Raw genomic sequence first — 20,130 nt, 5'->3', positions numbered from 1 at the left:
CGAGGCTCAGAGAGGAGAGACGAACAGCCCAGGGTCACACAGCGCACTGCAGGTCGGGACATCCCCAGCTGCGCCCCTATCCCAGTTCTCCAAGCTAGAGAGTCCAGAGTGGGAGGCAGAGGCAGGAAGTTTAGGGTGCAAGAAGAGGCTCAGAGAGGGCAGGCAAGTTGTCTATGGTTGCACAGCAGCGTGGATTTGTCTCCATCCCCACGTTGCCCTGCAGCTGCCTTGGTACCCTCTCTAGTGTGCAGCTCCCAGAACCACCCCCACCATCTCTGGTAGCTCAGTAGGTCATCGGCCCAGCCACCTGGTCACAGGCCAAGGCCTCTGTCTCACTCCTCCATGGGTCCAGAATGCACTCTGACAGATTGATGGCTCCCTCTGCCTTCTCCTCTGGGTCAGGGCAGGCAGGGCCAAGGTGGTTAGCCATTGCTGGCTAAAGACGGAGCACAGTGACCCAGTGACCAGGCCTGGCCCACAGAGGACGCGGCCACACTATGTGGGCTAGGCAAGGGCGAGCAGGCGTGGCCGAACGCAGGCCTCACCCCAGGCACACTAGCAAGCCACGGAAGGCTGTGAGGGGGCAGAACTTCCTGACAAGATCCGCACCTCCACCAGGGAAATCAGGAGGCTGCAGGGCTCTCCCCCCGTCCAGGCCCCTGCCTCAGCTCTGGGCCTCAGCTCATTCGGCCCCGTCAGCACTTCCAGGCTGTCTACATTGTTATTCCTGGCTCAGCTTCCTTGGCAGCCTGGCTCCCTGCCCCCCCCACATCTGCACACCGAGACCGTGGTCGGCCCCCCACCCCAGGCCCCTTCATATCTGAGCACACAAATAACTAAAGGGCTGAGGCTCTGGCTGCCTCCCACTGCCTCGGTCTCCCCCTCTGCCGGCTTGGCAGACTGGGGGTCCCTAGGGAGGCGGAGGCGGAGGCCATGGTCCAGCACCAGGCCAGGGTCACACCCCGGCCTGTCTGGTTGCCAACGGAAACCAGACATGAAGTAAGGGACACAGAGCCTGAACTTGGCTGGGCGAGGCTGAGAAAAGCGCTGCCCCTCAGGACACCCTGCCCCGCCCCCTGCAGGCAGCCCCTGGCCTGTGCTCTCAGGTCCCAGGCTGGGACACACACACACCCGCTGTGGTGACTGGACGGACTTTGCCACAGGCTAGCCCTCATTTTTACGATAGTGCTTACTGATAGCCCAGGGACCTTGGAGGGGGACAGAAAGAAAAATCTGGAGCCAGACCATTGCAAGCTTGCTCTTGTCTACCCTCTGGGCCCACCCGGCAGCTTCATGGCTGCTGAGGCAGGGGCATGACTGCTGAAAAGCCAAGCCCAGCGTGGCACTAGGGAAACTGAGGCAGGAGGAGCACCTCTCTACCCGAGACCATGCTGGGTACACAGTGAGTTCTAGGCTAGCCTGGCCTGGCACTGAGCCACAGATGATGGAGCCACCCGCACGTGCCCCTTTCGCAGGCTCCACAGTGGGGGGGGTCGAATTAGCAAGGCAAACAGGAGTGTCTCGGCCACCCACGCACTTAATGCCATACGGAGTCTCTGACATCGCGCGGTCCCTGCAGGAGACTTACTTATGTGAAGTCCCATATAGCACGGGCGTGCTTACACCGAGTATCTGACGTCACCAGGGTTGAGAACCAAGTCCCTGATGTTGCTACCGTAGGGTGTTCTTATGCTGAGTCCTGTCCTCACGGGCAAACTTACGCCGAGTTCCTGACCAGCGGTTGTAGGGGCAGTCGGGTGGAGGTGGAGGCCATAGGCCAGCGTCACACTTGGTATTATGGTCTGCATTCAGGGATGCGGAGTGCAGTGGGGGGTGGAAGGAGGCAGGCTGCTCCTGACACCCCGTTTCTCTCTCTCTCTCCCTGTCTCCGCGGACCACACAGTCCTGGTACCTGGGATAGCTGGGATAGCGGAGTTGGCCCTCCCACGCCTGCATTGCGCCGGAGTCCCGGAGGTGATGGCTCCCGCCTGCGTTTTCAGTGGAAATTTAGAAGGAGCGAGAAGCTCCCTGCCGACTCCCAGCGCGACGGAAAAGACAGACCCACAGGAGGAGAAAAGGACAAAAGACAAACAGGAAAAAAAAGAAAGAACCTTCCCAACCAAGATGACAAAAGGTGGGAGCTGCGGGTCTCCGTGGTACCTGCTGCTGATGGACGGCCGCCTGCTGCCCTTCTGCGCCCGAGGACCCTGCCGTCACCCCCAGTACAGACGAGCCTGGCCTGGCACCCATGCCCAGCATCAACAGATGGACAGCGTGTCCGGGGTGGGCCGCCCAGCCAGGCCCTGTCTCCCCAGACCCCTGCCGCCAGCCACCAGCGCCAGCCTCGGGGACCTCCGCTGGTGGTCCCCACCGACGGTGTTTGCCAAAGACAGGGTGCTGGAGGCAGTGCTGGCGGAGGAGGTGGGCGTGACCCCCGGCGCGGGCAGCAGAGGCCTGGAGAGCACGCGGAGCCGCCCAGCACTGGCCCTGCTGGGGCAGACGGGGCCACAGGTACTTTGGGACCCCCGGGAGGGTTCTGCGCCAGCCTCCGCCTCAGCCCTCTGGTCCCCTCTCCTTGCGGACCTCGTTTGGAAGGACACATCTCTATGCAATTTGTCCCCAGCCCCACCCCGGCATGAGAGGCCTCGCAGCTCCCCACCCCCGGCCTCCTCCTCTCACACATGGGAAGTATCAGCACTTTGAGAAACAGAGGTGGGGGAGCAGGAGCCCCCACGCCGAGGCCCCCGGAGGCGGGAGGTGCCACTAAGTGCCTAACCCCTCCGCCCACCCGCCGACCCCCTCATCCATCAGGGACACAGAGTGGCCGGGGCACCCCCACCCTCGTCCCCGCCCACCCCAGCTCCTCATCGCCGCCTGTACCCTCCAAGCTAGAGAGATGGGACCCCAGGGGTAGAGCTGGGTGTCCCTAAACCCAGGCTGGGGCCGTGTGCTGTCCCCCAACACTTCTGCCAGTGCCTTACTTCCTGGAGACCCACCCTGGGGTGCCCCACTGCAGGGGATGCCCCCTTTGCACTTTGACCCCCTGATGACATGGGGCCCGGCACAGGGACCAAGAAGGCTGGTGGAAGTGCGCTCGGACCCGGGTGGTGGGAGGGCTGCGCAGTGATGGGGAGACTGGGCGGCGGGTTCCCCATCTGCTCTGCCGACTTCACTGACCTAACAAAACACTAAAACGGGGCGCGAGGTGCGTGCCCCAGACCCCCCGCTCTGTAGCTCCCATCCACACCCACCCGGGTCCCCATCTCTGGTGGACCGCCCTGGGAGGGGAGGTTGGGTTTTTTTAGGGTCACTGAACCCACAAAGGCTCCTCTTCCCCAAACCCCCCATCTTGGCCTCATCCTGCCTGTGTCCCTCCCCTGCCTACGGAGGCCGCAAGCCATCGCCGCAGCGGAGCCCCAGGGCCAGGCCTCATCCACCCACCTGTCCGTCTGTCCTCAGGGACCCTCCAGCAGGGGGACCATTGGGGACATCGCGGGGGTCACTGTCCAGATGTGGGGCTCGGGCCAGTGAGTGTGGGACAGGCTACACCCAGGGTGGACCTCGTCGGTCCCCTCTGACCCCCCCCAAGCCAGCCAGCCGGGTCCCCCAGGGGTCAGGACAAAACCAACTATTTACGTAACTGCATGGTGCTTAAGGCCCCCCGCCGACACCCGAGAGTCCCCCGGGCTGCTGCGTGCATGACAGCTCCACCCGGTCTGCCCCACCCGCCGAGCCCCTCACCGCCTCTACTAAAAAAGGAAAAAAAGGATACACAAAAAAAATATATATATATATCCTTACCAAAAAAAAAAAAAAAAACATTATTTCCGAATTTGCACGAACTTTTTACCACAACATGTGCCTTGCTCTCCCGAGGACAAGTATTAACTTTTAAATAATATCCGCGCACACAGACGCATGCCCTGCACGCATAGTTACAAACAGACAAGCAATTACATGAAATAAAAAATAAAATCCAAAAGGGTGGTATTTCTATTTGTAAAAGAAATCAAAAGAAGAAAGAAAAACAATTTTATAAAAGAGAAAAAAAAAGGCTGGGCGTGGTGACACATGCCTGTGATCCCAGCTCTTGGGAAGCTGAGGCAGGAGGATAGCTGTGGGTGCCAGGTCCAGCCTGTGCTACAGAGTGAGATGCTGCCTCAAGAAAAAGAAAGGAAGGAGAAGGAACCAAAAAATACAAACAAGAAAAACAATACTATTAAGGAAGTCACAATATTGGTCATGGTTTGCGACCCCGCCTCACCCCCCTCAGCCCTGCCCTTACCCTCACCCCGCGCATTGGGGGGAGGGACTCTCCCTGGTGCTCATTCCCTGCCACCCCAGCCCTGAGGGGGCCCGGAGTCCCCTGCCTGGGGATGAGACTCTCAGGCCCTTCCCCACCAACCCTCCCACCCCAGGGATAATGGGGGGTGGAGTGGGGGTGGCGTCCCGTCTTCCAGCCAACCCATGAAGCTGAGTATATGCAATATCTGTCTGTCTGTCTTTGGGTCCAGCTCAGCTGTGGGACGTCCCGGCAGGGGCAGCGGGGACACAGCGGTCTCCGTCCTGCCACTGGGCAGGCCATTGTCATGTCCGTGATTTCAGTTTTTCTTTCTCTTTTTCCTTTTTGGTTTTGTTGTTTGTGGTTACCTTGGGTTTTTGATTGTTTTTCTGTCTTCTGTTTACTCTTAAACTTCACCAAAGCTGAGACAATAGCCAGGGGCTAGCAGGGCAAACAGGGGTCCCAGCTCTAAGCCATCCCCCTGCCTCCGACTCCCCACCAAGCAGCGGGAGACCCCAGCCCACCTCACCGCCCACCCCGGCCTGGGCAGGGCCTGTCTGTCAGTTAACCCTGCGGCTGGCTTCTGGCTTTTAACTTTGTTCTTCCCCAGCCTGTGTCCTCCACCCCCAGAAAGTAGGAAATCCACGTGATGACCCCTAGGGAACCATCAACACGAGGAGCAGTGGGTGAGGCAGTGTGCCTGGTGGCAGGTTGGGGGAACTGCTCATTACCCCCATTTCTCAGATCTCCAATTCCCACCCAGGTACCGGGCCCCCGCACTGGTCCTCAGATGGTGACTTTAGGTGGGACAGAGCGTTAAAATTTCGGCTTATTTTTCTGCATGTAAAACTAACACTTTCAAACCTGTCCCCTCCTTAGGCCACCAGCCCTTGTCATCCCCAGACCCAGCATCATGTACTGGTGAGGCCCCCACAGCGTACCACTTGGGGTCTAGCCTGTGACCCTAGAAGAGATCTGGGGTCCTGAGCCCTCAAGTCTTGAGCTTGGTAATCAGGAATGTCCGTTGTGCTGGGAATGACATCAGGAGGGTGGGCTCCTCCCAGCTCCCCTCAAAGACAGCGCCAGGATCACCTCACTCCCTTCCCCAGACAAGACACCCCAGGCCACCAGCAGATGTCCTGGCCAGTGGGGTCAGCCCTCCCCGCCGCCTGGCCTGAGCAGGCCAGGGCTGCACACATAGACAAGCATTTAGTTAGGAGCCTCTCAGTCCCCTCCAGTGCTGAGCTGTTCCAATGGTTGCTTCTCCTCCTGGGCGCTGGCCGCCAGGTCCAGTCACTTATTCTCCCCACCGACTGTTTTGTTGTCTTGAAACAGGAGGGTCTAGCCAGGTAGCCCAGGTTGGCCTCCAACTCATGGCAATCCTCCTGCCTCCATTTCCCAGTTCTTCTGACGACAGGTGTGCACCGCCATTCCTGATTCCCCGCCCCCGCCCAGGCCTCAGACCCCACCTGTCAGTGACTGTCCTCTCCCTTCCGTCCATCTGTCCCTTCCGACAGGCACCTGTCCACCCATCACAGGGCTGAGGTGGGAGGACTCACAGCAAGTCCCGATCTTGTAGCCATGATACCAAACCGTCATCTCCCGATCAGTGCCTCATACGTCCGATGGTGCAGTGTTGGGGTCCTCCCGTGCCTCCCCTCAGTCCCCATTCCAGGAGAGGACTCAGCAGGTGTCCTGGGAGGGGAGGAAGGCACGTACCCCCAAGCCACCACCCCTCCCCAAGCACCCAGCCTTGCTACCCCAGCTTGGAGGACCCAGTTGGATACCCCCAAAACCTCACAACCCATCCAACCTCAGATCCCAGCCAGGCAGCCATGTCTCCACAAAAAGAATTCCCTTTGAGTCTGAGGTCCCCAGTGTGAGCACCCCCATGTCCCCTGCAGCGCCTGGACAAGCATTGGGTTTGAAGGATTAGACAGGGCGGAGCACGCAGGGAGCATGGGGACGGTTTCTCTCTCTTCACTTTCTCTCTCCCCTGTCCCCTCGCCTTGTTTTCTGGGTGGTAAGGCTGGCCATTTCATTCTCCTGCCGAGATCTTTTGGTTTTATTTTGAGATTTTTGTTTCCTTTCAACCGTTTTGTATTTTACTCCTGGGTTGTTGCATCTCCGACCTTCAGCTTTTCATAAATGCGCCTGCGCGGCCTGTGGCTCCCTCTCCGCTGTCCTCCCCAAGCAAGCAGGGGTCTGGATGGGGAGCAGAGGGCACCCGGCCCAGCTTCCTCCATCACCCGTGCCCACAGCAGACTCCAGTCATAGCCTCATATATTACAAACTCATTTTGGTTTCTGGTTTTTTGTTTTGTTTTGTGGATGCGCCTAAGCACTAATGTCTGCCTGCTGTTCTGTTTCTCCCTATGCAAAAAAAGAAAAAAGAAAAAAAAAGAAAAAAAAAAGAAAGAAAAAGAAAAAAGTGAAGGGGGGGTCCATAAAAGATTCAATAAAAGCCAAAAAAAAAAAAATAAAAGAAAGAAAAAATGTAAAAAAAAATTAAACAAGCTTAAGCTTCAAGTGTTTCAAACTGTCTTGGGTCTTCCTTTCTGTGCGTCCACAAGGGCTCTGGGTGGATCAGGAGGGGACGGGTTATCCCCACACCCTGTACACACGCTGTGCCTTCTGCCCACAGCGCTGGACGGTGCTCACAAGGCCAGGCCCACTATGTAGCCTCCCCCCTCCCCCCTGCACCCCCCACTGCGGAACCTGCTCACCCAAACACTGGGAAGCAGACTTCTAATTCCCCACACGTCCAGCTCCACCATAGCTCTGGACTCTTCCACCAAAGCCCGAGGAACTGTGGTGGCTCAGGCCTGTCTAGAGGCAGGAGGATCAGGAATTCAAGGTCATATTTGACTTCATGGAGAATTTGAGGCCAACCTGGGCTACATGAGGCCTCGTCTCAAAGAACCCAATCTCTTTACCTAAAGTGAAGAGCCGGGGGTCCCCTGTGACCTCCTAGTTCCGTGGGAGGCTACAGGGAAAGTGTCCCAGGACTCTGTCTCCTGGTCACTGCTGAACAAGGGACTTCAGAGAGGTTGAGGCACCTTCCCAGGACCACACAGCATAGCGGAGGAGTCCAGGTGAGTCTGAAAGCTTCACAAGAGCCTACTAGGTGCCTCCGCTGACAGACCACCTATGCCCAGCTCCTTGGTGGCCCGGGACCACCAAGAGCTGCACTGGGCTCTGGCCTCCTAAGCCTACACAAAGGGACCAGCAAGAACAGTAGGGTCTTTATTAAGTGAAGGGGCTGGAAGGAAGTATCCTCCGAAAACACCTCCCCTGATGACATGAAGCAAAAGCCCCCTTGGAAAACTGTCCTCAGCAAGAACCAGGTGACCATGGGAGAACAGTCCAGAGAAGAGAGACCCTGACTGAGAAAGTGCGGGCCACAGGGCATCCCTTCCAAACACAAATTCCATTAGAGGGCTCAAGGCCTTCCGGGAGCTGCACAGGAGCTCAGGGGCTCAGGGCCATCGGAAAAGAGGAAGGGTACAGTTGGGTGGCGAGTGGCGTAGCTGTGGCAGGGAATGACTGAGGGCTGGAGGGCAGAGGTGAGGGTGTGCACGGGGGTGGGTGACAGATGGACATGTGGCCGGCAGGGCTGGCTTCCTTGTTTGAAGACAGTTTTGAGATCCAGGTGATACTAGTCTGGATTCTCGTGGCAGCTGCGACTGTGGTTTGCAGGAGCTCCCACAGGCTGCAGGAGACTTCACAAGACTGTTTTCTTGCTTCTCTCGTCATCTGAGGATTCCTTCTCCTCCAGCTCCAAGCCCTCGTTGCTGTGACCACCCTTCTTGTCCACCTGCTTTTTCTGCTTCTTCTTGTTTATTTTACTGTGGGGTTCAGGAACCACAATGAGAGCCTGTCACTGCTCATGGGATGAAAGGATCAGACACAGTCTCTGGGGCTGCAGTGACCTCAGGGTAACTCACCAGGGAAGGAAACATGAACTCCGTGGAGAGAGATGGCTGATGGACAGATGGGTGGATGGATGGGGGGATGGATGGGTGGATGGATGGATGAATGGATGGGTGGGTGGGTGGATGGATGGATGGGTGGATGGGTGGGTGGATGGATGGGGGATGGATGGGGGATGGGGGGATGGATGGGTGGATGGATGGGGTATGGATGGGGGGATGGGGGGATGGATGGATGGATGGATGGGTGGATGGGTGGTGGATGGGTGGTGGATGGGTGGGTGGATGGATGGGGGATGGATGGGGGATGGGGGATGGATGGGGGATGGATGGGTGGGGGGATGGGTGGGGGGATGGGTGGGTGGATGGGTGGGGGGATGGATGGGTGGATGGGTGGATGGATGGGGGATGGATGGGGGGATGGGTGGATGGATGGATGGGTGGGGGGATGGGTGGGTGGATGGGTGGGGGGATGGATGGGTGGTGGATGGGTGGGTGGATGGATGGGTGGGTGGATGGATGGGTGGTGGATGGGTGGGGGGATGGGGGGATGGATGGGTGGGTGGATGGGTGGTGGATGGGTGGATGGATGGGGGGTGGATGGATGGGTAGATGGGTGGATGGATGGGGGGGTAGATGGGGGGGTGGATGGATGAGGGGGTGGATGGATGGGGCGGTGGATGGATGGGTGGATGGATGGATGGATGGATGGATGGGGGGTGGATGGGTGATTCAGTGCATGAGTTGATGTTTTGTTGGAAAGGTGTGTGTTTGGGTAGATGTTGGAGTGATGGAAATTGTGCAGAAGAAATCATGTTGTACAGCGGGCACACAGCCATGTGCTTGGCAGTGGTCTGGGCACAGGGCCCCTGTTAGCCTCTCACCCCTCCCTTCCCCCAGAAATCACTCAGTATCACAGAGCTCATCTGCCTGTTCCAGCTCTGTGCCCTGCACCTCTTCCTCCCCTGCATCCAGAGCTTGCATTAGGGATTCCTGTACAGGAGCCCACTGGCTTGGCGCTATTTCTGCCCCAGCTGATCTCCCAATTCTGTCTAGCTAAGTGTGGTCACCCACAGAGTACCTTGGCTCCACGTACTCGTTATCAGTGGACTCCATTCTGACTCTCGCCTCTTCGTCATCTGGTCTGCACACACAAAAAGACAGGTTTGTGTGAAAGCTGTAGGTTGTTCTTAGCTTCGCGTTCCCTCCTGAAGTCATGAACTCCATAAACCAGGAGAGCTGAACAGAGGGTGGGAAGCAAGGCAACCTCCAGGCTGACCCGGGAGGGACCAAGAGGGTTCAGAGGCCACTGGAGGCGCTGGGTGGGTAGAGTTCAGTCCTCACCTGGGTTTAGAGCACCAGACACGGTTGACCAGCATGAGGACAAAGACTATGAACAGGAAGCCTACAACTGCGGCCAAGCCCACCAGCCAGGGTTTCAGGCGGCGCTCTGTGGCTGTGGAGAGGGGAAGGGGTCAGCAAGAGAAAGGCGGGGCCTGTGGGAGAGGAGGGAGGAGCCTGTGGGAGTGGGAAGGTCTTAACGGAAGGATCAGTTCCCAGAGGACAGGGCTTAGAAAAGTCAGGATGAGGTGGGACTCAGAAAGAATGGGCACCAACAGCTCTCGGGGGGCCTCAGAGGAAGGGCTAGTGAGGAAGGCGGGGCCCCGCAGGGAAAAGAAAGGGCTTCTGGAGGGTGGGGCTCTTAGAGAAATGACTGGGGCGCCTTCATAGTCACCCTGAGGGACTCAGAGGCCCAGCTTGCAAAGTGCCATGGCCTCAGCTTGGGGCTCTCGGAGATGAGATAAAGGTACTAGATAGAGCATGGGCCCTGGGGAACACCCTTCACACCTTCTCTTCTTCCTATGCCCTCTGTGTGCCTCAGTTTCTCCTAGGGGAGAACCCAGCCCCAACCCTAGTTCCCATCACCTCCCAGGGTGTGTTCAGCACCCCAATCCTACCCTGCTGGGCCTTGGCAGGTGCCAGGAGCAGTGCGGCCAGGAGGAGTAGCCTGCCCATGGTGCCCATGGCCAACGCTGAGAACAGGTCGGCGTCCAGCTGCGGGTGTGAACGGCCAGAGGCCCGGGTGGGGTTAAGACAGGGCGGGTGAGGGCGGGGGAAGAAGGGGGCGGAGAACCTGCATCTGTGGCCTGGCCTCCTGTGCCTGCCCGGCTGGGCCTCAGGCCCCCGAGGGCAGAGTCTGAGGCTGGTTTAATATTAACCTGGACTGTCCACACACACCTCCCATCCTGCCCTGGAGACGGCAGCCCTGAGCCAGCCACGAGTGACAGGTCTCCAGCATCCCCTGACAGAGGTCAGACTGCACCAACACGCTCTCCCACGCCCTCACAAGAGCATTCAGCTGGGTGTGGCAGTCAGGTTTGTGGCTGGAGCAGCAGGATCGCTAGCTAGGTCAGAACCAGGCCTTTAGGCCAATGTACCCGTGCTCCTCTCCTGCCCTCAACCTTGGGCCTCAAGCTGATCAGATAGTGAGCCCCACCTGGGCAAAGGGACACCCCAACCCGGAGCGGCACAGGGGCAGCCACAGCCTGGGCACGTGAAAAAAAGATTCTAAAGAAACAGAGCTTGGGTGCCATATCTGTCACCCCATACACGGGAAGCCTGTGGCAGGAAGATGGCCTAGCCTGGGCTCCAGAGCAGAAATTATGCTGGAGCTGCGCTCACAGGGCAAAGCATTCTCCCAGAATGCACTAGGTTCCATCCCCACTGTCCCCAAAGCCAGGAGAGGTGGCATAGGCCTTCCAGCCCACCACTCAGAGGTGGAGCCATGGGATCAGGACTTCAAGGGTCATCCTCAGCTCATACCATCTGTGAGGGTCATCCTCAGCTACATATCATCTGTGAGGGTCATCCTCAGCTCATACCATCTGTGAGGGTCATCCTCAGCTCATACCATCCGTGAGGGTCACCCTCAGCTACATACCAAGTGTGAGGCCAGCTTCACACCATCTGGGGAAAAATGCTTTTTGTAACAGGGTTTCTCTGTGTATCCCAGGCTGTCCTAGAACTTCCTCTGTAGACCAGGCTGGCCTCGAACTAATAAAGATCCACCTGCCTCTGCCTCTGCCTCTCGAGTGCTGGGATTAAGGATAGGTACCATGACCAGCTTGAAACATTTTTTAGAAAACTTCTAAACCAAAAGATTTAAAACTGTTGTGAGCCGGGCGATGGTGGCGCACGCCTTTAATCCCAGCACTCGGGAGGCAGAGGCAGGCGGATCTTGTGAGTTCGAGACCAGCCTGGTCTACAGAGCTAGTTCCAGGACAGGCTCCAAAGCCACAGAGAAACCCTGTCTCAAAAACCAAAAAAAAAAAAAAAAAAAAAAAAACTGTTGTGAGAGCATTTATAGAGCGCCCTGTGTATACCCAGTGACAGACAGAATCAAGGATTGTTCAGATAAATACTGGGCACAGCCAGAAAAGACCTGCTTCACCCATCCAGGTATTAAACTCCTCCTGTATGCCCGGCAGGGCTAAGAAGGCTCAGTCCAGATAGTACATGAGGAGCCCAGACCGGCAGGCCTGGCAGGTGAGGTGGATATGTCTCCTTTTGCTCCGAAGGCCAGGCTGGCCTAGAACTCGCCGTCCTCCCCCATTATCCTCCTGAGTGCTAAGGATGACAAGCCACTAACGCTGAACTCCTCCGTGCTGTGTGGCAAGCTTCCTGAGACATCAGCCTGGACAGTTCTCAGTAACCTGTCTCAGTTTCCTGTCTGTGCCGGAGGGTGACATGGGAGTGTCTGGGGCTGGACCGAGAGAGGGAGGTGGCGCTGCAGAGTTGGACACTTTTATTTTTAAAGATTTATTTATTTATTAGGTATACAGTGTTCTGCCTTCAGACCAGAAGAGGGCACCAGATCTCATTACAGATGGTTGTGAGCCACCATGTGGGTGCTGGAAATTGAACTCAGGACCTCTGTAAGAAAAGCCAGTGCTCTTAACCACCGAGCCATCTCTCCAGCCCTCGGACACACTTTTTAAAAAATTATTTATTTATCAACAGTCAGTGGTGGCACATGCCCTTAGTCCCAACACTTGGGAAGCAGAGGCAGATCTGTCAGTTCGAGTCCAACCTGGTCTACAGAGTGAGTTCCAGGACAGCCAGGACTACATAAAAAGAAACTCTGTTTGTTTTTGATACAAACAAAAAGATTTTACTATTATGTATACAGTGTTCTGCCTGCATGTATGGCTGTGGGCCAGAAGAGGGTGCTGGATCTCAATACAGATGGCTGTGAGCCATGATGTGGTTACTGGGAATTGAACTCAGGACCTCTGGGAGAAAAGCCAGTGCTCTTATCCTCTGAGCCATCTCTTCAGCCTTTGCCACACTTTTATTTTGTATCCAAATTCAGCCTCACTTTCTCCTCTTAGCAGACACTGCTGATGCAGAAGGAGTCTATGCCAGAATTATTCATAACGATTTAAAAATATCAGGGCCTGGGGCTGACCCAGCCTGTATGAAGAAGCCCTGGGCTCCATTCCCAGCAGCACAGAAATCAGATGTGGTGACCTGTCATCTACCCCACCCCATCCCACCTCTGCCCTCGGGAAGACTAAGAGTTCAAGGTCATCCTCTGCTATATATCAAGTTCAAGGCTAGCTTGAGCTACTGAAATCCTATCTCAAAGTCTTAATAAGGTGGGGTTTGTGTCTATAATCCCAACACTCAAGCTGAGGCAGGGGGATTCTGAGCTTCAGGCCAGCCTGTGTCATACAACAGACACAGGAGGCCCAGCTGAGGTGGTGAGGGCTCAGGGAGCCTAAGAACGGCCAGGCCGGCCAGCCTCGCAGGTGCTGTCCCTCCTGGTCAGTCCAGCCTCCAAAAGTCACTTTGCAGGGGAGGGTCCCGGAAAGCGATGGAGGGGCGGCGAGGAGCCCGGGCGGGGTCTTCCTCCCTGCGCCAGGTCAGGGCCAGCTGAAGGTCCAGCTCTTCCAGGTCTTCCGTGGCCAAGCTCGCCCGGAGCTCCCGTGGGCCTTCCTCCTGGTCTGGCTTAGGGCCAAAGGCCCAGTCTGCAGTGAGGAGACCAGCGAGGGCGTGGTTTGTCCCGCCCACCCTCCCGGGACGGCCCCGCCCCCTCCCTGGCCCAGTCCCGCCCACCCGGGCCCACCCCCGCCCACCCGGGCCCACCCCAGACCCAGATCAGGCCCCGCCTCCTCTCTGGCCCGACCCACCCCCTGAACTGGCCCCGCCCCTCCCTGGCCCGCCCCGCCCCTTTCTAGTCTAGCTCCGCCCCTCCCTGATCAGGCTCCGCCTATCAGCCCTGGATCGACCCCGCCCCCTCCCTGGCCCCGCCCCACCCACTGGGGGGGCGTCTCCCCCCCCCCCCCCGGCTCAGTCCCACCCACCCCAGGCCCAGCTTCGCCCCTCCCTCCATGGCCTGCCCCTCCCACCCTGGGCTCACCCCAGGCCCAGCTCCGCCCCTCCCTCCCTGGCCCGCCCCGCCCCTTTCTGGCCCGGTCCTGCCCCCTCCCTGGCTCGACCCTGCCCCCTCCCACCCCGGGCTCACCCCAGGCCCAGCTCTGCTTCTCCCAAGGCCCGGCCCCGCCCCCTCCCTGGCCCCGCCCCACCCACTCCGGGGGCCCGTCCCGCCCCCCCTTTCTCCATGGCTCAGTCCTGCCCACCCCAGGCCCAGCCCCGCCCCTCCCTCCATGGCCCCGCCCCTTTCTGGCCCAGCTCCGCCCCTCCTACCCCGGCCCAGCTCCGCTCCTCCCATGGCCCAGCCCCGCCCCTACCGGGCCCAGCCCCTTTCTGGCCCGGTCCTGCCCCCTCCCTGGCTCGACCCCGCCCCCTCCCACCCCGGGCTCACCCCAGGCCCACACGGGGCCTCGTTCCCACGCCTACTGCGACCCCGCCCAGGCTAGATTCGCGGAGGGTAGCCTGGCTCACCGGCCAAGTCATGAGCGAGGTCTTTGATGAGGTGGCCCACGATGGCGTAGGCCACGGCCACCACCAGGACGGCGGCCATCAGCAGGTACAAGGCGTAGCGAGGCAGGCGGATGGCGTCCAGCGGAGGCGGCCGGTACTCCTCGTACATGGCCGGGGCCGGGCTCCAGGCCCGTGCCTCGCTCGCCGCCGACCCCGCCATTGATTGCTGGCGACACCCTCCACCGGAGCCCGACGCAGGCGATTAGGGGATGAGCTCCAAGGATTAGGACGGCTGCTATATCTGTGGATCCCCTCCCTCGATGGCTGTCATGGCTGTGACGCCGATCCGCCCACGCGAGGACCGTGCAAAAGCCCGGGGCAGCCGTGGGGCAGAGGGACAGGGTCTTCCGGGGACCCTGGGTGGCAGCGGGCAGCGCGGACTCCCATGCGCGCCCTCTGGTGGCCACGGTGGGGAGGACAGATGTAGGGTGGGAGCCTAGGGGGTCAGCAAGTGACAAGGAAGAGACAGGGTTCAGATCCTAGTTCTGAGAGTCGCTGCACACGCTGTGGCTGTCCCAGGCTCTGGTAGCAAGCATTTCCCTGGGACGAGGGGTTAATGTTACCGCATGTGTCACCCTCCGGCTTCAAGGGGTGAGTCACCCCATAAAATCCCAGAAACTGGCTGTGAGGGACACAAGACGCTGGGTTTTGTGGTGTGTAGATGAGCTTCATGCCTCTCCACCCCCAGCGGAAGACTGGAGGAGAGGGACCTGTGAGGAGCGCAGCCAGGGGTGTGTGGGGTGAGGAGGGGCCATGTGAGGGTGGTGCCCCCAGGAGGAGGGGCATCTTGTAGACTTGGTCTCCAAGAGGCCGCTCGTGGGCAGGATGGATAGAGGCTTGAGGAGTCCAGGCTGAGTGACCAATGAGGTGAACTAGCTGGCAGCCTCTGTGATGTGAGGACCAGAGTCAGGGCCACCATCTGTGATCCTGGCATCCAGGAGACTGAGGCAGGAGGATTGCCATGAATTCCAGCTCATTGTCTCATTGCACTCCGACTCAAAAAAAAAGTTGCACACGATAGCATATGGCGGCCATCACAACACTGGTGGAGGCAGGGAGAATAGGGGCCACCCTGGACCACACAGGACGCAGAGGAGAAAAGAACCTGCAGAGTGGGCAGGGCTTAGCGGTTACAGCGCCAGCCGCAGCCACATCTAAAGAACACACACAGGACGAGGGCTAGCCCAGGCTAAAGCGCTCATCCCACAATCGAGGACCACACTGCTGAGGCAGGAGTGTGACCGAGCACCGCCGGAGTGCCAGGGCGTCACCAGCATCATCGCTGACCCACACATCTGTCCTAAAGTGGCACAGCCTCAGTCTCCCTTGGACCCTGGCTACGCCCTCTTCCTGGGGAAGGGGACGGAAGGCAGGGGAGGGGAGGGGCCACCTGGCCTGGAGTTACTGTGGTGGTCACTGGAGCAAGGCAAGCCTGCCCGGTGACACGGACAGGGGCTACCCCAGGGAACACGGAATTTTGGGGCCAGGATGGGAACCCATAGCACAGGCTCTTAGCTGTACCTCTGTCCCCAAAAGTCAGACATACAAACAAGGCCATGTCGCTGTCCCCACACCAGGAGCCACCATTTGTCAAAAATAACTTATTTTATTGTGCATCGTCCTGGAGTCGGCTTGTGCCCCCGATGGCCCAGACATGAGGCGCCCATACACTGCCCCTAACCCTGCGAGGTCGGAAGTATTCGCCGACCTGAGACCCCACAACCTTCCCCGGCATCTCAAACCTGACCATCCCCTGGTATTCGGAAGCTCCCACACCGCAGTGCGCCGGTCTGGAACAATAAAATTATAGCCAGACAGATCCAGGAGGGAGCAATGTGCACCAGCATCCAGAGAGGCAGCTGTGGAGGATGGGAATCAAGGTGGCACGCACAACTGACTGGCCCCCAAGTCTGGAGCCGCTGGAAGAGTCCCACAGGCAGGGCACGGCCCGCAGAACCCTGCCCACTGCAGGACATCACACGACGGCAGAGTCCTGGGTAGTCCTAGGCAGTGCCGGGTGCTGCCAGGTCAGGGCGGCGGCCGCAGGCGCTCCAGCCCGTTGGCATACTGGAAGTCCAGGCCGCACTCGTGCTCGTACATGTCCAGCGCTACCTCGCAGCTTTCCCGCACCACACGCTCGGCGTCGGTGCTGTGCTCCCGCAGTGCGGCCAGGCAGGCGGGCCTGGCGATGGCACCCAGGGCCTCTGCGCATTCGTGTCGCACCATGGCGCTCTCGTTGGTGCGCGCCAGGGTGGCCGCCAGCTCGCCCACAGCCGCCTCGTGCTGCAGCTGGCCCAGCACGTAGCCCACCTCATGGCGGAAGAGAGCGCTGCCACAGCGCAGACCTGCATGTGAGCGCAGGAAAACGGGTCACAACAGCTGCCTGGGGTGCCAAGGTGGGGACCTGCATGACCAAATGGTCAGGACCACCCAGGGCAAGTGACCAGGCATTTCCCCAGGACCCCGCCAGGGCTGCATCGTTACCAGGTCCCATGTCCCAGGTCCAGCCTCACCTTCAGCCAGGGCCAAAGCCGCCTCCTCGCCACCCACGTTGCGCAGGGCAAACATGGCGCGGTACCGCTCAAAGAGTGGCAGCGCCTCGTCCAGCAGGGCCTCCCGCAGCCGTCCCACGTCCTGCTCGGCTGCAGGGGGTGCCGGATCCACGGAGAGGTAGGGTCCTGCACTCCCGGCCTCTCCAGGGTGCTGCTGCAACCACTCCAAACGCCCGACAGCCAGCTGGCACGTCTCAGCCACCTGTGAGGGTGGCAGAGGTGGTGTGGGTCCCAAGGCTGGGTGCACGGGGCCGTCTGGCACATTCCCCTCTCCGAGACTCACACCAGCCAAATGGCTTCAGGCTGGACAGACCAAAGGGGCCAAGCAGGCCCAAGCTGTGTGCAGAGGCCCTGTAGCTGGACCTCGCGGGCAGAAGGCGGGGGACAGGCTCACGCACGGGAGCCCACAAGGAAGAACAAGGCCAGAGAGCAGAAGTGAGCGCACCACAGGAGCAATGGGTAGACTGCACTGCACAGCGCAGCCCTCCTACGCTGCATTACTGCTCAGCCGTGAACACGAGGGAGGCTCTGGCATAAACACTACATGGAGCCACCTTCAGGTCATGGTGGCCAGGGGCACAGACACAAAAGGACACACAGCGTGGGTTCCACTACAGCAACATACAGAGTGGGGATCCAGCGTAGAAAGCTGATTCGTGGGTGAAGGGGGAGGATGAGCAGAAGTCAAATTCTCAAGGCTGGGGACCCAGACCGTGGGAGGGCTTAGGGCCGACCCTGCCCCCATCTCTACAGCATCCTTTCCCAGGAGGTTTCCCTGGCAACCAGGCATGGACTCCACAGCTGGCCTCACAGGCAGGGGCCAATATCCTCACCTCAACCACTGGGTCCGTAGAATACTGTTTGAGGAGGTCTAGAACTTCCGGGTTGCCGATCGCCCCCAGAGCTTCCCCTAAGGAGACAAGTCAGTCATGCAGGGTTTCCATGGTGTCCAGAGGCTGCACATCAGCTTCCCAGTCGGCCAATCAGAATTCTTACCCCAGAGGTTGGCCCCCTGCGGCTACAGCAGCCCCACCCCACCAGAAGTCATTGGACTAGGAGCTGCACAAGTGGGCCAAGGGGACAGAGTGCGCCAAGATCCCGAGGCCAGGAACGGGTGGCCTCCACCACCCTAGAGTCCTCACTGCAACCCTTCCCGCTAAGGCATGCCACGGGGTCGCGCCCTCACTCACCCGCCTCGTGTCGCACCATGGGCTCCTGGCTCGTGTCGCGCAGCACGTCCATCAGCACTGGGATGGCGCGCGAGTCCTGCATCTGGCCCAGGCAGTAGGCCAGCTCGTGCTTCAGCAGGGCAGAGCTGTCCTCGAAGGCCCGGCTGATCCAGGCGATAGCGTGCGGGCCCCCGAGTCCCCGCAGCGTGAACAGGGCCCGGAAGCGGGCCTGCAGAGGCTCCTTGGGGTCCACCAGGGTCTTCCCTATCGCCTCCACCTCCTGCTCCGTCACCATGGCGACGACCTCCGGCAACCTGCCACAGAAAAGGGAGCAGGTGAAGCCCGTGCCGAGGTGCACACCTGCAGACCCAGTCCCGGGGATGCTGAGGCCGGGGATCTCCCCCAGACCTCCATATCCACCACTTCCCAAGGCGCTGTTGGGCCATCTCCGTCACAGGAGGTGGCCTCACGCAGAAGCCCATGGTTTCTGCTGTGCTGCTCTCTCGGCCGCTGGCTCGCACGGCTTCTCCCGTGTCACAGGCTCCACACGATGCCCACAGGAGGAGGCACGGATGGAAGCCAGGCCCCGGGGACCTGGAGGATGACCTCCAGTGACCCCATCTCCTGGGACGCAAACCCCGAACTGAGGACAGACCCCCTTCAGGACAGCTTGGATGACAGATCTGGAAACTGGATCTCACGGCTGCCTAGCTGATCCTCCCACGACTTCACGTGAGATTCCTCCACAGTCGCCGAAGCCCCGTGCGGTACATTTCACTTCACTCCTCCCCTCCGCGCCCCCTGCGCGGCCTGACAGGCGCAGGACGACACACCCAGTTCACAGACACTCTCATGGGTGAATTAACACGGAAGCAGACATCTACAGCTATGAGAAGGGCGCTCTGCAAAGACCCTGGCGGATGCTTCCCAAACAGGACTGACAGGCTGTGCCCAGCTGGAAGGCCTCCTGGGCGCTGACGTCATCCAGCTGCCCCCGGGTGTAATGAGGGAGGCATGGCTGCCCAGCAGGGACGCCCAGCACCTCGCTGGAGACGCTGAAGCAGGGGGATGGCCGGTCCCAGATCCTGCTTCCAAAAACGGGAGCTGCGCGGGCCCGGCGGCACGAAGCCGCTGCTCACACCCCGGCACCCCGGACAGCCGGGCTGCCGCGGCGGGGAGGCCACCCTGGGATACGGGAGGCCCCGTGTCGGGCGGCGAAGTGTCCCCCGGGGGCACTTCCGGCGCCCCTCACCGTGCTCTCGGCCACGAGGACTCGACGCTGACTCCGCACACGCAGGACGCGTCGACGAGGTCGCGGTGACGGCGCCACAGACAAGAGGAGAGCTGGTCAGCAGCCGCGGCAAGCGCAGCGTAGCCTAGGCGCCGCCATGACCAGGCCGGGCGGAACCAGTGCTCAGAGCACGAGGAGCGACTTCCGGTCTTCCTCCGGAAGAGGATTCTCTCCCCTGCCCACTCCTAGAAAAATCAAAATGGTTCTCAAAGCTCAACGGCGAGTAATACCGACGGAGCGTGCGCGAGGCTTCGGGGCGGGGCTCTACCGCCGGGGGCGTGGCCAGTGGTCTGGGGCCGTAAGAAAAGGTGAGCGAAAGAGGGGTTAGCAAGCAGCTCAGCGGGTGAGGGCGCTTGCAGCCAAACCCGACGACGAGAGTTCGATCTTGGGGGCCACAGGCTAGACTACGCGCCTCATGTGACATGTGCATGAAATCGATGTTTAGAAATTTTGTTTGGTTTTTCGAGACAGGGTTTCTCTGTGGTTTTGGAGCCTGTCCTGGAACTAGCTCTTGTAGACCAGGCTGGTCTCGAACTCACAGAGATCCGCCTGCCTCTGCCTCCCGAGTGCTGCCGCCACCACCACCCTACAATATTTAGAAATTTAAATACAGGGCTGGAGAGATGTCTCAGCAGTTAGAGACTGGCTGCTCTTGCAGAGGACGGAGGTTCCATTCCCAACACCACACAGTGGGTCACAACTGTCTGTAACTCTAGTTCCAGGGGATCTGACACCCTCACACCAGTGCATATAAAATAAAATTTTTTAAAAGATACATCATATGTGCGTGAAGATGCCATAAAGAAGTTCATTATTACATAGTTATGTAAATTTAATCTATGATAATGACTTTTTAAAAATAAAAGTAAAGTGAGTTCGAGACCAGCCTGGTCTACAAGAGCTAGTTCCAGGACAGGCTCCAAAACCACAGAGAAACCCTGTCTCGAAAAAACCAAAAA

The 20,130-nt window shown here is 59.3% G+C and overlaps 4 protein-coding genes across 8 annotated transcripts in view; 1 reads left to right on the top strand and 3 right to left on the bottom strand.

The window, feature by feature from the left end:
* Positions 1–2,040, top strand: part of LOC130875443 (nuclear factor 1 C-type) — a 29,716-nt gene extending 27,676 nt beyond the window's left edge. For 2 of the 3 annotated variants that reach the window (XM_057771233.1, XM_057771232.1), the window contains exon 10: positions 1,904–2,040. Coding sequence is in view for 1 of the 3 variants with exons in the window: in XM_057771234.1 (XP_057627217.1) it covers positions 1,904–1,921 (18 nt within the window). In the remaining 2 variants the exon portion in view is untranslated. The remainder of the gene's footprint in view (positions 1–1,903) is intronic. The other variant, XM_057771234.1, reaches the window with a different exon arrangement.
* A 5,641-nt stretch (positions 2,041–7,681) lies between these two features.
* LOC130876580 (small integral membrane protein 24-like) lies at positions 7,682–10,238 on the bottom strand. Its single transcript, XM_057773184.1, has 4 exons — positions 10,172–10,238; positions 9,558–9,669; positions 9,295–9,357; positions 7,682–8,129 (listed from the first exon to the last, which is right to left on the bottom strand). The coding sequence occupies exons 1-4, from the start codon at positions 10,236–10,238 to the stop codon at positions 8,006–8,008; spliced, it is 366 nt and encodes a 121-aa protein (XP_057629167.1). The 3' UTR covers positions 7,682–8,005.
* A 1,887-nt stretch (positions 10,239–12,125) lies between these two features.
* LOC130876259 (small integral membrane protein 44-like) lies at positions 12,126–14,495 on the bottom strand. The gene is made up of 2 exons (XM_057772759.1): positions 14,121–14,495; positions 12,126–13,243 (listed from the first exon to the last, which is right to left on the bottom strand). Exons 1-2 carry the CDS (start codon positions 14,317–14,319, stop codon positions 13,041–13,043), a joined length of 402 nt encoding a protein of 133 aa, XP_057628742.1. The 5' UTR covers positions 14,320–14,495; the 3' UTR covers positions 12,126–13,040.
* A 1,281-nt stretch (positions 14,496–15,776) lies between these two features.
* LOC130875831 (deoxyhypusine hydroxylase) lies at positions 15,777–19,322 on the bottom strand. 3 transcript variants are annotated; one of them, XM_057772082.1, is made up of 5 exons: positions 19,133–19,322; positions 17,902–18,194; positions 17,545–17,621; positions 16,673–16,913; positions 15,777–16,504 (listed from the first exon to the last, which is right to left on the bottom strand). In XM_057772082.1, exons 2-5 carry the CDS (start codon positions 18,173–18,175, stop codon positions 16,188–16,190), a joined length of 909 nt encoding a protein of 302 aa, XP_057628065.1. In that variant the 5' UTR covers positions 18,176–18,194; positions 19,133–19,322; the 3' UTR covers positions 15,777–16,187. The 3 variants fall into 3 exon arrangements, with proteins under 3 accessions (XP_057628065.1, XP_057628063.1, XP_057628066.1); XM_057772080.1 differs by lacking the exon at positions 19,133–19,322 and adding an exon at positions 18,289–19,119; XM_057772083.1 differs by lacking the exon at positions 19,133–19,322 and adding an exon at positions 18,582–19,118.
* Positions 19,323–20,130: the final 808 nt, after the last annotated feature.

The sequence above is a fragment of the Chionomys nivalis genome, chromosome 6, assembly GCF_950005125.1.
Source record: "Chionomys nivalis chromosome 6, mChiNiv1.1, whole genome shotgun sequence".
NCBI lineage: Eukaryota > Metazoa > Chordata > Mammalia > Rodentia > Cricetidae > Chionomys > Chionomys nivalis.
Note: the sequence above shows the minus strand (reverse complement) of the source record. Positions and strands in the feature narration are given on the sequence as shown.

Excerpts from the sequence above, each read along its gene's own strand:
- LOC130876580 (XM_057773184.1), bottom strand. The coding sequence starts at position 10,238 with ATGGGCACCATGGGCAGGCTACTCCTCCTGGCCGCACTGCTCCTGGCA. Across the intron at positions 9,358-9,557 it reads GTCTGGTGCTCTAAACCCAG|ACCAGATGACGAAGAGGCGA; the intron begins GTGAGGACTGAA and ends TTGTGTGTGCAG. Across the intron at positions 8,130-9,294 it reads AACGAGTACGTGGAGCCAAG|TAAAATAAACAAGAAGAAGC; the intron begins GTACTCTGTGGG and ends TGAACCCCACAG.
- LOC130876259 (XM_057772759.1), bottom strand. The coding sequence starts at position 14,319 with ATGGCGGGGTCGGCGGCGAGCGAGGCACGGGCCTGGAGCCCGGCCCCG. Across the intron at positions 13,244-14,120 it reads CCTCGCTCATGACTTGGCCG|ACTGGGCCTTTGGCCCTAAG; the intron begins GTGAGCCAGGCT and ends TCCTCACTGCAG.
- LOC130875831 (XM_057772080.1), bottom strand. The coding sequence starts at position 18,362 with ATGGGCTTCTGCGTGAGGCCACCTCCTGTGACGGAGATGGCCCAACAG. Across the intron at positions 16,914-17,544 it reads CTACGGACCCAGTGGTTGAG|GTGGCTGAGACGTGCCAGCT; the intron begins GTGAGGATATTG and ends CCACCCTCACAG. Across the intron at positions 16,505-16,672 it reads GGCTTTGGCCCTGGCTGAAG|GTCTGCGCTGTGGCAGCGCT; the intron begins GTGAGGCTGGAC and ends GCTCACATGCAG.